We start from the raw sequence: 15,570 nt of genomic DNA on the forward strand, positions 1-15,570 counted from the left end.
CTAACAGTGTGTCTGTGGTCAGAGTCGAGGAATGGTCTGTATTTACCAGGAACAGTGAAGTAACCACATCTCAGCTACCAGGCATGCTGCAACAGTAACCATCCGTCAACTGCTACATTACACAGCACAGTGCAGCAAGACCCACATCCTGGATCGGGGATGTCTGAACACAAAGGGTACCTAGAGCAGAGCTCTTACACAAGCTCTTGATCAGACGCTGTATCTGTTTAAACATGCATACGTTACAGCTATTGTGTGCGTAGAGAGGGGGTTGTGTGAGTGGATTAGAGCAAGCATGCATTGTTCATCAGTCAGACGTCCCATTACAGAGAAAATGTTGGTGGTGACTGCAGACTACCTCACCCATCCCAACCCTTCCTCTCCTCACCCCTGCCCCTTCATCCCTCCTCACCACTGCCCCTCACCCCGGACCCCCCTCTTCAATCCCCCTCCACCCTGCCCCTCCACCCTGCCCCTCACCCCTCCACCCTGCCCCTCACCCCGACCCCCTTTTCCACCCTGCCCCTCACCCCCACCCCTCATCCCCACCCCTCTCCCAGCAGACGCCATACTCAATCAGCCCCCATGGACATGGTAATGCCAGGAATGCGGCCATTTCCTCCTTAGCAGGGAAACAGAAGGCGTGCTGGATGGAGGGTCGGGCCCAGCTCCCAGTCCCCACCTGGCCCTCAATCCTGGCCCTCAATCCTGGCCCCCAATCCTGAGGTACATCTTATGCCACATCACTGTGGAAAAAAGGCCCACACAAAATGCTCAATACTAGTGCTGTATCAGTGCTGGTCTGCTTATCTGGTTGTGGTATTTCCAATCTATCTCACAATCAGTGGCAGTTGCCGCAGGAACAAAAAAGGGTTGGGTGACGGTTAGACATCAACTGCCATGCAAATAAGCAGGGCATCTGAGGTATGGTTGTCCTTGGCGACAAGGTCTACTGCACATCAGTTTTGTGTTTTGGAGACCTGCTAATCCTCACTGACACCTGGTGCACACACAACCTGATTTTGAGTGACTTTACAAACTAGAGGCCCAAGGAGAGGAGGTGGAGGAGAGGAGGTGGTGGAGGAGAGGAGGTGGATGATGATAGAGGTGGAGAAGAGGAGGATGATAGAGGTGGAGGAGGATGATAGAGGTGGAGGAGAGGAGGAGGATAGAGGTGGAGGAGAGGAGGAGGATAGAGGTGGAGGAGGAGGATAGAGGTGGAGGAGGAGGATAGAGGTGGAGGAGAGAAGGAGGATAGAGGTGGAAGAGAGGAGGATAGAGGTGGAGGCGAGGAGGATGATAGAGGTGGAGGAGAGGAGGAGGATAGAGGAGGAGGAGAGGAGGATGATAGAGGTGGATGAGAGGAGGAGGAGGAGGATAGAGGTGGAGGAGAGGAGGATGATAGAGGTGGATAAGAGGAGGAGGAGGATAGAGGAGGATGATAGAGGTGGAGGAGAGGAGGAGGAGAGAAGGAGGATAGAGGTGGAGGAGAGGAGGAGGATAGAGGTGGAGGAGAGGAGGAGGAGAGAGGTGGAGGAGAGGAGCAGATGGCTGGCCTGGCGTGTCTGCTGTGTCGAGAACAATACAGCTCTCTCACAGCCGTGATTAAGGAGGGGAGGAGACTGCAGCCAGAGGACAGCTGGCAGGCAGTGTGCCTCGCACCCGCCCTCTGCCTCCACACACACACACACACACACGCTCACACGCACACACTCTACAATTAACTGGCACGGGCTACGGCTTAAATATTTACCAGGCTCCTGCAAACAAAGGAACCCTTGGAGAACATGGTGAGCAATGCTTTAATGTGACGAGACTTGTCTATTCTGGACAGCCTGTGGCAAACCTCAGTCAGTGTCTGACTGAGTGAATCTTTGTGTCAAGTGTTCAGGCTGAGAAGTGCTACAAACAGCATGAATGTTTAAGATGCTTTTTAAAAATTAAGTTCTCTAACGTTAGGATTGAAGAAAATCCACCGCTCACTATTCTACATAGCTGTTTATCTCTCCCAAACCTAGTATGCGGCACTACAGAATAATCTAACTCTTAACAATGACAATCTGATATTCCTCAAACAATAAGAGACAACCTGCTGGTTTAGCACAGTAGTGGTGCAGTTCCGACCTCGTCTCTCGCGCCCTGCCCCCTTCTCTGGGCGCTCGCGGTGCTGCTCTTCATCCCCGGGGACTCGCAGCTCGAGCATTCCTCACATTCCAGCCGCTCGCGAACAATCGGTCCTCAGTTATTTATTAGAGCGGGGCTCGCTCGCGCTCCTCAGTCTGCTGAAAGAGCTTCACAAGCGCACAAGTACACAGCGCGTGAAGAGGAAGGAACGAGGACATCTGATACACTTTACCGATTAAAATTTTACGGATTACCTCGGTCTAGTCGGTCAACATCAACTAAATACGACCTGAGTTTTGTACAGTGATGAAATTATAATCGGTGAGTGTTTTTAGAAGAGGGTACATTGTGTGTTTGTGCTTGGTTTACACATGGTCGTTGGACCATGGTTGTTAATCAGCGTTTAGGACGTTTGAACTTTTTTTCGTTTTATTTGAAAATGATATGGCCAGCTCTAATTATTTGTTATTATTTACCAATACTAATATTATTTTGTTCGTATGGGATACATTTTGATTTTCAACTTTATTCAGAAATGCTTTCATTTCACTCGGCTGAAGTATTTCTATTGCTTAGAGCTTAATATATATATTTCTTATGAAATACCTCGGCCATGATGACCAACGGACAATCTTTATACCACGATTAACCAATGGAAAGCAGCCTAAAGGAAACTGCAGATGCAATTGATATCGGATGACTGGAATGCCTTCCCCTTAAAACATTTTTATGGAGCACTTGGAACCCACTAGTGTTTGAAAATATGTATTAAATGACCAGTAATGTTTTGTGGGATGATGTTTATTGTATATTTTTGGCTGGGAGAGAGTTATAGAGGCGCTTTGAGAGGAATTTACAAGCCATTGCTCCGTTGCTATGGGAGTGTGCTTTAATAGCAGAAATGGAAAACACATCCATGGTATTTAAATCTTTTCTCTCCATATAAATATCTTCCCACGAATTCTCTGTATAGTTAACAGAATTCCCACGGAGCAGCAGGTTCCTAACTTTAAATGAAAAAACAAACACATTTACTGAGTTAGTAACACAAGATTCTGAAACAGCCTGATGTTGTTATTATGATTCTAACCTTTCCACCTGCTCATTCTTCTCCAGACCCCTGTACTTCACCCAGTCATCACCCGCACCCCAGCCTTCCTCTCCCGAAGTCCACAGAGATGCGGACCGCGGAGGACTCATCCAGCACAGTGCTCCACCGGCTCATCCAGGAGCAGCTTCGCTACGGGAACCCCAACCACACCCCCACCCTCCTGGCCATCCAGCAGCAGGCCCTGCGGGGGGGCAGCGGGGGCGGGGGGGCCGGGACTCCCCGGTCCTCCCTGGAGAGCCTGACGCAGGATGATTCCCACGGCACCCGCATGTGCACCCGGCAGGAGCCCCAGGGACAGGAACACCAGGGGGACTACAAGCACTTAGAGAGCACAGACTGCCTCTACCAGCTCCATGGGGAGGAGCTGCCCTCCTACGAGGAGGCCAAAGCCCACTCCCAGTACCTGGCCTCCCAGAGGGGCGGGGGCCCCCAGAGCGGGGCACCCCAGAGCGAGGGCCAGTGGGACGTGAGGAGAGAGCACGCCCGCTCCCTCAGTGAGCGCCTGCTGCTGCTGTCTCTGGAGAGGACCAGCTCCTCCGACCCCCTGGCCCTCAGCGCCTCACACAGCTACCCCCAGCTGTCCGGCCTCCACCCTGGCCCCCACGCCCCCCAGGGCACCGGGCCCCTGCAGCACCCGGACCAGAGAGGCCCCCCTCCAGACTACCCCTTCCTAGTCAGGGCCCCGGGGTACATGGTCAGTCACTCCCAGGAGCACCGACATGGACACTACTACAGCGAGCCTCCGCCCCCCTTCCACTCCCAGCACCACAGGTAACCACCTGCAGGGTTGCCAGGGCGACAGGGGTCAGAGGTCGCAGCTGACACTCGCGAGTGGAATGTACCTCGTTGACCTTTGTCGTTCTTTACAGTATCAACATGTTGGTTTATAGGGTTGTAAATCTGTCTCATGAAATGCTCATGCATGATGAATGACTTTCCTTGTCTCTCTCTCTCCTCTCCCTCTGTCTCTCTCTCCTCCTCTCTCCTCTCTCTGTCCTCTCCTCCTCTCCCTCTGTCTCTCTCCTCTCCTCCAGGTTCGTACCCGTCGAGGCCCAGGTGGTCCGGAACAACATCTACCCCACCGTGAGCTCTGCAGGCCCAGAGCAGTTCACTACAACTCCCAGCATGCCTAGCAACAGCTCTGTCCAGATGGAGGTGCTGCTGAGGGAGAACGAGAGGCTGAAGAGGGAGCTGGAGGGCAGCGGGGAGAAGGCTGCGAGGCTGCAGAAGGTGAGGCAGGGAGGGGTGAGGGAGGAAGAGGGGGTCTGGCCGACTAGTGCTGACAGTTTCAGATACTTTGTTGTCAGCTCAGCGGAGGGGTTTCACTCAGCTTCAGCCCATCATACTGAGCAACATATACACGCGTGAAGGTGTTGTTTGGAGGAAGTAGGGATGGACATGTCTGCAGTATGTGTTCCGCTCTCAGCCCTGGCAGACAGCCAGGAGGTGTGAGAGAGAGAGACACAGAGAGAGAGAGAGAGAGAGACACAGAGAGAGAGAGAGAGACAGAGAGAGAGAGAGACACAGAGAGAGAGAGTCTAATCAGCCTCCAGGAATGTGGATCCCTGGTTCAGGGTAGTCATCAACCTGCGGGAGCTTACGCAGTAAACAGGCTAGCCAGGCATTTTAGATCTGCCTGTCCTCTCAGACGTCCTCTCAGACGTCCTCTCCTCTCAGACGTCCTCTCAGACGTCCTCTCAGACGTCCTCTCAGACGTCCTCTCAGACGTCCTCTCCTCTCAGACGTCCTCTCAGACGTCCTCTCAGACGTCCTCTCAGACGTCCTCTCAGACGTCCTCTCAGACGTCCTCTCAGACGTCCTCTCCTCTCAGACGTCCTCTCAGACGTCCTCTCAGACGTCCTCTCAGACGTCCTCTCAGACGTCCTCTCAGACGTCACACTGCAGGCCAGACACAGGTCTTCACAGTTCCTGAGGCGTCTCTGCTGGAGGCGTCCTGGGGTGTGAGGAAGGCTGAGTCATGTCCTGACGGCCTGCTTGTGTTCCTGCAGCTGGAGCAGGAAAGCCAGAGGCTTTCGGAGGCGTACGAGATGCTGATGAGCAGCTCGGTCAAGAGGGAAGCCCTGGAGAAGGCCATGAGGACCAAGCTGGAGGAGGAGATCAAGAGGCTGCACGACTTCAACCGGGACCTGAGGGGTGAGGCTGGCTTTCAGAACTTCTTGGACACTCTCGTTTATAGAACTTTTATATATGCTGTGTATATATATGTATTCAACTGTTTTGCCTTGAAACGCTGTAGAATTGTAAAGTGGTATATGGTGGTAAAAATGTGGTGATGTTGCAAGTCGGAAACAGAAAAATCCTCAACGATTTATTTCTGTTTTGATTGAATCCAGATCGTCTGGACACGGTTACCAGACAGCATGTTGCTAAGGAAGTTGAATCAGCAGACCACAAGCATCACATCTTCACCAAACTCCTTGAGCAAAGTAAGTATTCTCTGGTTTGATCACAACACCACAGCCATGTTCCCTCCAGGCTTGTACCACCAGAGTTAAGCAGACAACAGTGTTGTGGTCGTCGGCTGTCAGTTCCCTGTTCAGATCAGAGATGGAGGAGGCTGGCAGGGAGAAGTTTCGGTCCTGGTTGTGACTTCTGTACAGAACACACGCCCCCCTTCCTGACCCGGAGCTGGCCCGGTCTTGGAGCCAGCTTGAAGGGGTGTGTTGTGTTACTAGAGTGTGAGGGGGGGGCCCCCGTCTGTACTCACAGCTGCAGGAATGTGGCCTGGATTCCTGGGCTGTTCCATGCACGCATTCCTCCCCTCCACTGCTCTGCTGTGGGTCTACCCAGCACCACCTCTGCTGTTTCCACACACTTCATGACGTTTGTAAATGAGTCTGCGTTCTTGTCACATTCGATCACGACCCGTTGTTTTGGTGACCTCCGCGGTGACCCCTGTGAGGTCACCAGACAGGAAGTTCCGCTGGTGATCTCCAGGGTGGTGTGTGTTGCTGGCAGCTTGACCCTCGTGGGACAGCGTCTGAACAGGCTGGGCGTAGCATCTATTAGAGGGTGTCCCTTTTTAACGTTCCACTCTCTTCTCTCCTCCTCCTCCCCTCCTCCTCCCCTCCTCCTCCCCTCCCCTGCCCTCCTCCTCCCCTCCTATCCTCCTATCCTCCCCTCCTCCTCTCCTCTCCTCCCCTCCTATCCTCCCCTCCTCCTCTCCTCCCCTCCTCCTCCCCTCCCCTGCCCTCCTCCCCTCCTATCCTCCCCTCCTCCTCTCCTCCCCTCCTTCCTCCCCCCCCCAGACGAGGAGCTTCAGAGGGAGAGGGAGCTGCGAGCCCAGCGCTCCTCAGGGGAGGAGTGGGCGCGGAGGCGTGAGGCCCTGGAGGCGGCGCTGTGCAGTGAGCGTGTGCGTGTGCGGCGGCTGGAGGAGGAGCTGAGCAGGAAGAGGGCCTATGTGGAGAAGGTGGAAGGGCTGCAGGGCTCGCTCGCCCAGCTGCAGGTCGCCTGCCAGAAGAGAGAGGCTCTGGAGCTCAGGCTACGCAACAGGCTGGAGCACGAACTGAAGACCCTGAGAGCCCAGCAGGTGAAGCCCAACACCCTGTCCCCCTCACACCAGCCCTCCACCACACCCTGTCCCCCTACAGTCTGACCCCCCCGGTCCTGTCCTCTGTCCTGCCCCAGCTAACCTGTCCCCTCTGCCCCCAGCGCCAGGCTCAGGGCCCCCAGGAGTCACCACAGAGCCCCTGGGCCCTGCGGTTGCAGCTCAGGGAGCGGGAGGAGCGGGTGCTGGCTCTGGAGGCTGACATCACCAGGTGGGAGCAGAAGTACCTGGAGCAGAGCACCATCATGCAGTTTGCCCTGGACGCTGCTGCCACCGCCGCCGCGCAGAGGTGGGTCACCTGACTGATCACATGATGGGTAACCTGGCTGGTTCCCTGATTTGTCACCTGATTTGTCACCTCAGAGGCACCAGACAACACTTAAACTTAGGTCGTTTTCCGTGGTTGTCGTCAAACTGTCTGAATAAACGTATCTTCATCTTCCCCCGTCCAGAGATACAACCATCATCAACCACTCCCCCCGACACTCCCCTAACGACAGCTTCAATGACGACATGCCTCTGACCAATCACAGACACCAGGAGATGGAGAACAGGTACACACTCTCCTTACCCACATCCTGAGAGAGACATCTGTAGTCCACCTTCTCTCACCTGGGAGTCAGCATGTGCTAACTGTGTGTGTGTGTGTGTGTGTGTGTGTGTAGGATCCGGGCCCTGCATGGTGAGCTCTTGGAGAAGGATGCTGTGATCAGAGTTCTGCAGCAGAGATCCAGGAGAGAACAGCAGGGCCTGAGGCAGGCCCTCTCTGCCCCCTCCATCCCAGGCCCCGGAGACAGCACCAGCCCCGGGGACAGCACCAGCCCCAGAGACAGCCCCAGGGGGAAAGGTGAGCTGGAGGAATGTGTGGTTCAGAGAGGCGTCCTGCTTGAGACAGCTGAGCTCCTCTGGTCTCCAGGCAGGGGAGCCCAGGGGGGGGGGGGGCAGGCAGGAGGGGGGCGGCCGGCGGGCCTCAAATAGACGACGTCTTTTTCCAACATGGAATGTGTGTCGTCTCCCCGCTCCAGAATAGCTACTGAATAGTTGTGGGAAGCAGCTTTCTCACAGATGAGTGTGTGGGGTGTGAGTGTGTGTGTGGGGTGTGAGTGTGTGTGTGTGGGGTGTGAGTGTGTGTGAGTGTGTGTGGGGTGTGAGTGTGTGTGAGGTGTGTGTGTGTGAGTGATCCGGTCATTAACCAGCTTCCTTTTGTTTCTGCGCTCGTAGGGAAGAGTCTCTCGGATGACCAGACGTCCTCGCTGCCCCCCCATCCCCCTGCCCCCCTCAGGCCCCTCAGCCGGGACTCCAGCACACAGTGTGACGCCCCGCCCATGGAGGATGACCTCCAGCCTCCCTTGGCACCAGACTCAGGTGTGTGTTACCCCGGTCTCCCTCCCCTCTGCCTCTCTGGACTGCTATCATACCCTGTCATCAGACATGAGGACAGAGATCAGACCTGCTCATTTATGTGGCGGTGGATCAATGCAGCAGCCTGGCTGTTCTTTTGATCTCAGCTAGTTAAACAGTAACCACACTCAGGGTCACGGCATCAAGTGGTTGTGGAGCCATTCCGACAACCTGTGTGTGTGTGTGTGTGTGTGTGTGTGTGTGTGTGTGTGTGTGTGTGTGTGTGTGTGTGTGTGTGTGTGTGTGTGTGTGTGTGTGGAGGGACCCAAGGTTGTCAGTACCTTCCCACGTAGTAAACATTTCAACATGACATCGTCCCTTCAGCCTCTATCTGGCAGCTTACTTAACTTGTCTTAAGGTCACTACTGTTAAACTGAAACTTCTCTGGAATAGGACTAAGTACTTTTTCTCCTTCATTCACCACAGATGCTTCTGAGCACGTGAAAGCAGCCCTCAACACGTACAAGAACCTGACCACCTCCGACGCAGATGTGGTAGAAATCCTTATTTAAGAAGGAAGAACCCCGACCACAGATGATGAAGCTGAACAGGAGCGATGTCCTTGATGATTTCAGTCCTTCAGGACGACAGGAGCCCTCTGCCAGGAGACTGCCTCTCTCTCCTGACCCAGAACCCCTCCAACGTCTCCAGAGAGAGAGAGAGAGAGAGAGAGAGACAGACCCATGCACGTGTCTGGAGGAGAGAGGAGGGGAGAGGGAGGAGAGAGAGGAGGAGGAGAGGAGAGCTGTGCTTTCCTTTACTGATTCTGCTCATCTAAAAAAAAAATTGAACTGAACTTTTGTCTGTGGTGTTGTCAGACGCAAGTCCGAATCCTGCAAGGTACTTGCACACATTGTTTATGTGATTTGGTGTTATTTTATATATTTTCTTTGTTATTTAGCTCTGTGTTTATATTTATAAGTGCTGCTGGTAATGTGCTGTGACATTTTTGCATGGACTTTCGTTATTTTTAAGAGGAAAAGGAAGTGACCCTGATGAAGGTTTGTCTTGTTCCTGTCTCCTCTCACCTCTGCAGTACTTCTCTGTGTTCTGTGTCTGCCAATGTTGTACATCAAGACAACTCACGTTCCTGGATACAATACATACTCAGTCCATGTTACAGTCAGGCTTCCTACGAGGTCAATGTGAAGCTAAATGCTTGGCTTATGGAAGTCGGTTGTAGAATGTGTTTACACATTGTACCCTTGCATTCCTCCTTTCCTCTGTGTTCCTCTGTGAAGACGGACTATGCCTCCCTGCCCCTGCACCCCCCCTCCTTAGGGAACTATGCAGTTGGTGCTCTCTGGGGGGCTGTGGGGGCCCTGCACACAGCTTAACCGGGGGGTCTGAAATCCCCCTTTTCAGGGCCGGGGTGCGGAGGTCACAGGCTCTCCTAGACCCGTCTGAGAGAGCTGCGGAGGGGAGAGAGGCTGGGGTTCACAGAAGCCTTGTTTTTAAGAGGCCTAGTTCTGGTGCTCTGGGCCCCCAGACGGCCTCACCCAGGACGGCTCTCCCCGGTCTCATAATCTCTACGCATTCCTCCCCAGCGCCGTGCCTCGGCCCGGAGGAAGAGCCTATCTTCAGGCTGACCTCACACCCCCGTTAAACCGTCTGTCTTCTCTGAGCGCTCATCTTGTCACTCGTCTACGCCTCGGCAGCAGGTTCTGCTGGGGTCTAAATATCCAGGAGGTTATATGCACTACTGAGGAGACAGGACAGTATTTAGCCCTCGTTTTCCATCTTCTATTTGTTGACGCTAAACAAGTGTTGGGATGGAGTGCTATTTTCTTCTCTGCTCAAGTATCAAGCATGTCTGAGTTCAGACATTCTTGACTCAGAACGACCCGCATGAGGCAGTAACAGGAAACGCTTTGATTTAGTTCCTTTTTGTGTGTTAAATGCAGAAGTATGTATGACTGCGATGTGGAAACTGGAATGTGTGGGTGGGGGTGAGTTAGTGTGGTTCTGTACAAACTCTTCAGTCTGTCACCTTTTTTAACTGCTTTTTAAATGTTGTTTTAAATGTTTTCCTCTCACAGTGTGGTTGCTGGTCAATGATCTGTGTTTGAAAACTGTTTGCTATTTTAAAATGCCTTTTCACTTTTTGTACTTTGTTTACATAAAAGGGTTGTATCGAACTAAGAGAGGTTAATATATTTTGTATATTTTTTTTCTTTTTAGTATTCAGTGGTGTGAACATAACGCCAAAGATTTGCATTACTTTTAAGTTATAACTGAAATATAACTATATATGTACGCAAGGTTTCATGTGTAGAAGGCCTTGCTTGATGTGGGTGACCCATTGTAAAGTTGCTGTGAACTTCTAAAATGGGGATTTTTTTATTCCATTAACATTTCATTAATAGAATAAAGACTTTAATATATATCTTGAAATGCTGATTGTTGTCATTTTTTATCAAGGAAATCTGCCGAGCAGACAGATAGACGAGCCACCAGTCGTTTGTGACGGATCAACAATTTACATCCCCAAGGGACTGTCTAAGGACTGGGGTGGGAGGAGGGGAAGGCATTCTACTGACGTGGTACAAGTACACGCTTGTACTAACAGCCCTCATCAGAGCCCATAGACAGGCTCGACTCACAGTTCCCATTCACCAGGACAGAAAGGTACTTTATTAAGCGTAGAAACACAGATCTACCACCTGCTTGACTGTTGGCAAGCAACCTGCATCACAAAACCGCAGCGGCACATTCCTCCCAGAGCCCCTGTTTAGCCACCAGCCCGGCCTGAATGCTAAGTATGTTCTTCACCACAAACGGTGAAACAAAGATGCTTTATGTTCTTTCAGCTGGGTCGTCTCTCTCGACACGTTGGGCTTTCTAAAGACACGGCTGCGAGTTAGGGGCGCGCTTGAATTATTCTGCTTTTAAAGACGAGCAGTGTTGTTGCATTCTCCATGGACGCACTTCAGACACAAGCCCCTCAGAGGACGGCTCAGGCTGCAGCCCCTCAGAGGACGGCTCAGGCTGCAGTCCCTCAGAGGACGGCTCAGGCTGCAGCCCCTCAGAGGACGGCTCAGGCTGCAGCCCCTCAGAGGACGGCTCAGGCTGCAGCCCCTCAGAGGACGGCTCAGGCTGCAGCCCCTCAGAGGACGGCTCAGGCTGCAGCCCCTCAGAGGACGGCTCAGGCTCAGGCTGCTCCTTCCTCCAGGATCATGGAGGACCGTCGTGTCCCTCGGTGTGATCCAGAATCTGGACGAGCCCTCGTGTTTCTCATTCCACTTACACACAGGTTTCTACAATCAATCTTGTGTGACATTTCTTATTGTTTTGCTTTCTTCAGTTCTCGTAACACACCTTTCACCGCTGTGGAATGAGGGAATCGGTCTGCACAGCTGACGTTTCTCACGGGAGAGCGGACCAGATATGGAAGAATATCTGGAATTTCACGAGTTCAGTAATCACACCATAGATTGAATAGATAGCTTTTATTGAAGCAGAGCTGGTAGCAGAGCCAAGCCCGATGGTGGAGGAGGCTGGTAGCAGAGCCGGGCCTGGAGCGGTTGGTGGAGGCCGGGAGCAGAGCCGGGCCTGGTGTCAGGGCATGGACTCGGGGTGTGGCAGAGAGTCCTAATGGGTCACGGCCGAGCAGCAGCTCAAGCAGATCCCCTGGGAAGCCTGGATAGATGACAGGGAGAAGCAGAGAAGAAAGGGAAGGGTGGGAGGGTGACAACAACATGCTAGCACAGGGACCAGAGGAACGGAAGATACTTTATACAGAACTCTTAATTGACCAAGGGGAGTTTGGTCGCATTCTTCCGTGCTTTACTGGTGTGCCACCTTCCTTCCGAACTTTAGTTAACCCATTCAGGCCTAACTCCATGTTGTTTCTCAACACGACAGAAACCATTCCGTCCCCCACCGCTGTTCACACACTTAAACGGATATAACATATTCTGTATATAACTGACAGCTTCAAGTTACGTTATATAACACCACCCCCTGCTATGGTAGCATCTGTTTGGGGGGTATTTAACCCTAAAGATCCCAGACCAAACTTTTTTTAACAAAATATATCCTGGTGGTGGTGAATTTGGCCTTAAATGTGGAAGTATCTCGACGATTGTTCAGGACAAGCATGGCTAAATGAAAATGCTACAACATTGTGTGAATGCTATAAAAGTGTGTAAACATATTTTTGTTTATGTAAAGTCTTCAATTTGAAGACCACATTCTTGGAATGAATCCTCCGGGTCATTTCCTCCCGCTGACCGCAGAGTCACTGGAACACTGGCTTCCTGCTTCTTTGTTAAAACAAACTCAGTATCTTCAAAATGCAAGAAGATATATCGAAATGATTGACTGGATTTCTACCATTCCATCCAGTCAATCATTTACCATTAGCTGAAAGAAATACACTGATGTCAGATGTCAGATACCTGACAGATGTTGTACACTCAGTTCCAGCGAAAACTCGTCTCACCTTGTCAGAATGTTGGTGGTTTGATTCAGGTACTGATATGAGGAGGTTTATCGCATGACTGCCTCAGGGGTCACGGATCTCTCTCCTGTCAGGCTACAGTTATGTGAATTGATTTATTGAAATCATACGTTGTGTGAGTTGAGGGCTGTTTATCTCCCCCTCCCTGAACACTCGCCTGTGGGGTGAAGCCACATGATCGGGGGGTGATCCCAGGGGGGATCCCGGGGGCTGTCTGGGTGAAGGGTCGAGGTCTTGTGGACGATGGCCGACACAAACATCTGTATTCGCTGAGCTGTGTGGCCGTCTAAGGGAGGCTCCTTCCTGGCCTTCCTCCAGACAGCAGAGCCCCTCCTGCCGGGGTAGGGCTGGGGGGCCGGGGGGCCGGGGGAGGGCTGGGGGGACCGGGGGAGGGCTGGGGGGCCGGGGGAGGGCTGGGGGGCCGGGGGGCCGGGGGAGGGCTGGGGGGACCGGGGGAGGGCTGGGGGGACCGGGGGAGGGCTGGGGGGCCGGGGGACCGGGGGAGGGCTGGGGGGCCGGGGGAGGGCTGGGGGGACCGGGGGAGGGCTGGGGGGCCGGGGGAGGGCTGGGGGGCCGGGGGAGGGCTGGGGGGCCGGGGGGCCGGGGGAGGGCTGGGGGGACCGGGGGAGGGCTGGGGGGACCGGGGGAGGGCTGGGGGGCCGGGGGGCCGGGGGAGGGCTGGGGGGCCGGGGGAGGGCTGGGGGGCCGGGGGAGGGCTGGGGGGACCGGGGGAGGGCTGGGGGGACCGGGGGAGGGCTGGGGGGGCCGGGGGAGGGCTGGGGGGACCGGGGAAGCATTCCAGAGGAGCCATCCAGTTTCTCCTTGAACCGTCATGGAAGCACGGCTGTCGCGAGGTGCCTGCTTCAGACATCTCTGATCCCATCAGAGTGAGTTCAAACCACCCGGTACTGATCTGCAACTGGCCCACAGCCCGAGAAGTAGATCAACAACTTTTTTTTTCTACATTCCATTTCTGACTGTGGAGTTAAAGGGTAACTGAAGGCTCATTGTGCTTTTGACATGTAAAAACACATGAAAAATGTCTGTTTCTGGTTACACACAATCGTTTCACCCCCTGCTGGACTAACATCTGTTTCTGTTGTATTTATTTACTGTATGTCAGTTCTTGAGACAACGTCTGAGCAACACAAGTAAAGACTCTCCCTGCTGCCTTTTAGCTGCGTTTTCCCTCCTGAAACTCTGTGAGAAAAACTTGGACAAATAACTGGGCACCGCGCTGTGTTTTGCCTTAATATCCATGGAGATTCCGAAACTTTCTGCTTGGGTCTGTGTCGGAATGCATTCTCCCTCCTCTTCACTTTTCCACATAAATCAGGTCGATGTCCTCTAAATTTAGGTCTGCCATTGTGGTGGAACGACTCTCCTCTTCCTCTCAGTTTTGACAGTGAAGGGGGGGCCAGGGGGTAAGGCCGGGGGGCCGGGGGCCCGGGGGCCCGGGGGGCCGGGGGCCCGGGGGGCCGGGGGGCCGGGGGCCCGGGGGGCCGGGGGCCCGGGGGGGGGATCCTTACCTTTACCCCAGTAAAAACCAAGACGATACCTCGCTCAGTTAACATCAGTCCAGGAAAGCTTTTAGTGTCACCAAAACTATTCCTCTGCAGGTGACGTTCAGTGGGATGTCTAAGAGGTAGACATGGACTCATCGTGGTGGGCTGGGCTCTATGTGATTCAGAGGAGGAACCTCTGACCGAGTCAGCCTCTCTTTCCAAGACTATAATCCCATCCCCCACTGGGGCAGTAGACACAGGAAGTGGTGAGATGATGACAGGAAGTGGCGAGGTGATTAGTCAAACCATGCAAGGTGTCTGGAATGACGTTGGGAGTCGTACCTCTGGAGCATTAATGTCTAGGAGGTAATTAATTACACTGCAACAATAACATTTACATTTATTACACTTAAAAAATTACGTCTCAATTACAGTACCTAGTTTTTTAATGTAAAGTATGTGTATCTTACTAAACTAAGTAATGTCAGGTTAGACACAAGCCGTCAGGGAAATCAGTGCATAGGCCACATACAGCACACTCCTCTGTAATGTTATATCTGACATGTCCTGATTTACAGTTACCATTTACAGCTGCATTAAGCTTCCCCGTGGCTGGAACTCTGATCTAGTATGCTAAATGTGCTACAGTGATGTCGTTTAGTATAACTGTCACTTAAAATACTTACTATATGCGACTGTGATGTCGTTAACTAAATCTGACACAGGCGTCGTCCGAAGCCGTGTTTATATTTACAGACTGTGTCTGGCTTCTTTAAGTGCCACATCTCTGCCCATGCGTGAATTACAATGATTTTCAAGCTCCACTCCCTGATGATACACAGATTCATTTCTCAACCCTGCCAGCTTGTGGTATCAAAGAATGCTCGCTATGTTGGTCAGACAAGCTCGTAGATGAGAAACACACCTACAGTAAGAGTTAAATAGGTGGGAGGAATCAGTTGGAGAATTGAATGTTCACACCTCAGCATGCAAGAACCTGAAAAACCTTTTAATATAAACTGCTGCGATCCCTCCTTGTTTGTATCACGGTGAACACATATCTGGTCGTCACGGCCGTGCCTCTGTGGGAGTCAGGAACGACAGGCATGCGCTCAGAAGGGCGGCATGCAGCGCTCCGGTTCACTCTGAAGGGTGACTGTTATTTGTGTTCGGTCGCAGACAGCACTGAGACTGTTAGCGCCGTGTGTTTTTCATCGTACTGGCCACGCAAGCTTGGGCCGCTAAGCCTTCCATAGAATTTGTACTATTTTGGAGGATGGAGCAGGCAAGGTTTAAAGGTTAAATTCCCTCAAAAGGCATGGCTCTCTGGGAATGTGTTTTTCTCTTTCTGAGGACCAACTATTGTGTCGATGAGACTGTATGTCTATTCTGCCATCAG

General features: G+C 52.8%; 1 protein-coding gene across 1 annotated transcript; it reads left to right on the top strand.

Annotated features, from left to right (window-relative positions):
* Positions 1-2,244: 2,244 nt before the first annotated feature.
* Positions 2,245-10,598, top strand: amotl2a (angiomotin like 2a). Its single transcript, XM_062450603.1, has 11 exons — positions 2,245-2,445; positions 3,241-4,006; positions 4,270-4,465; positions 5,245-5,389; positions 5,590-5,682; positions 6,505-6,785; positions 6,908-7,092; positions 7,256-7,357; positions 7,469-7,650; positions 8,025-8,168; positions 8,631-10,598. Exons 2-11 carry the CDS (start codon positions 3,303-3,305, stop codon positions 8,714-8,716), a joined length of 2,118 nt encoding a protein of 705 aa, XP_062306587.1. The 5' UTR covers positions 2,245-2,445; positions 3,241-3,302; the 3' UTR covers positions 8,717-10,598.
* The last annotated feature ends 4,972 nt before the right edge of the window (positions 10,599-15,570 follow it).

This window comes from Osmerus eperlanus, chromosome 24 (assembly GCF_963692335.1).
Source record: "Osmerus eperlanus chromosome 24, fOsmEpe2.1, whole genome shotgun sequence".
Classification (NCBI taxonomy): Eukaryota; Metazoa; Chordata; class Actinopteri; order Osmeriformes; family Osmeridae; genus Osmerus; species Osmerus eperlanus.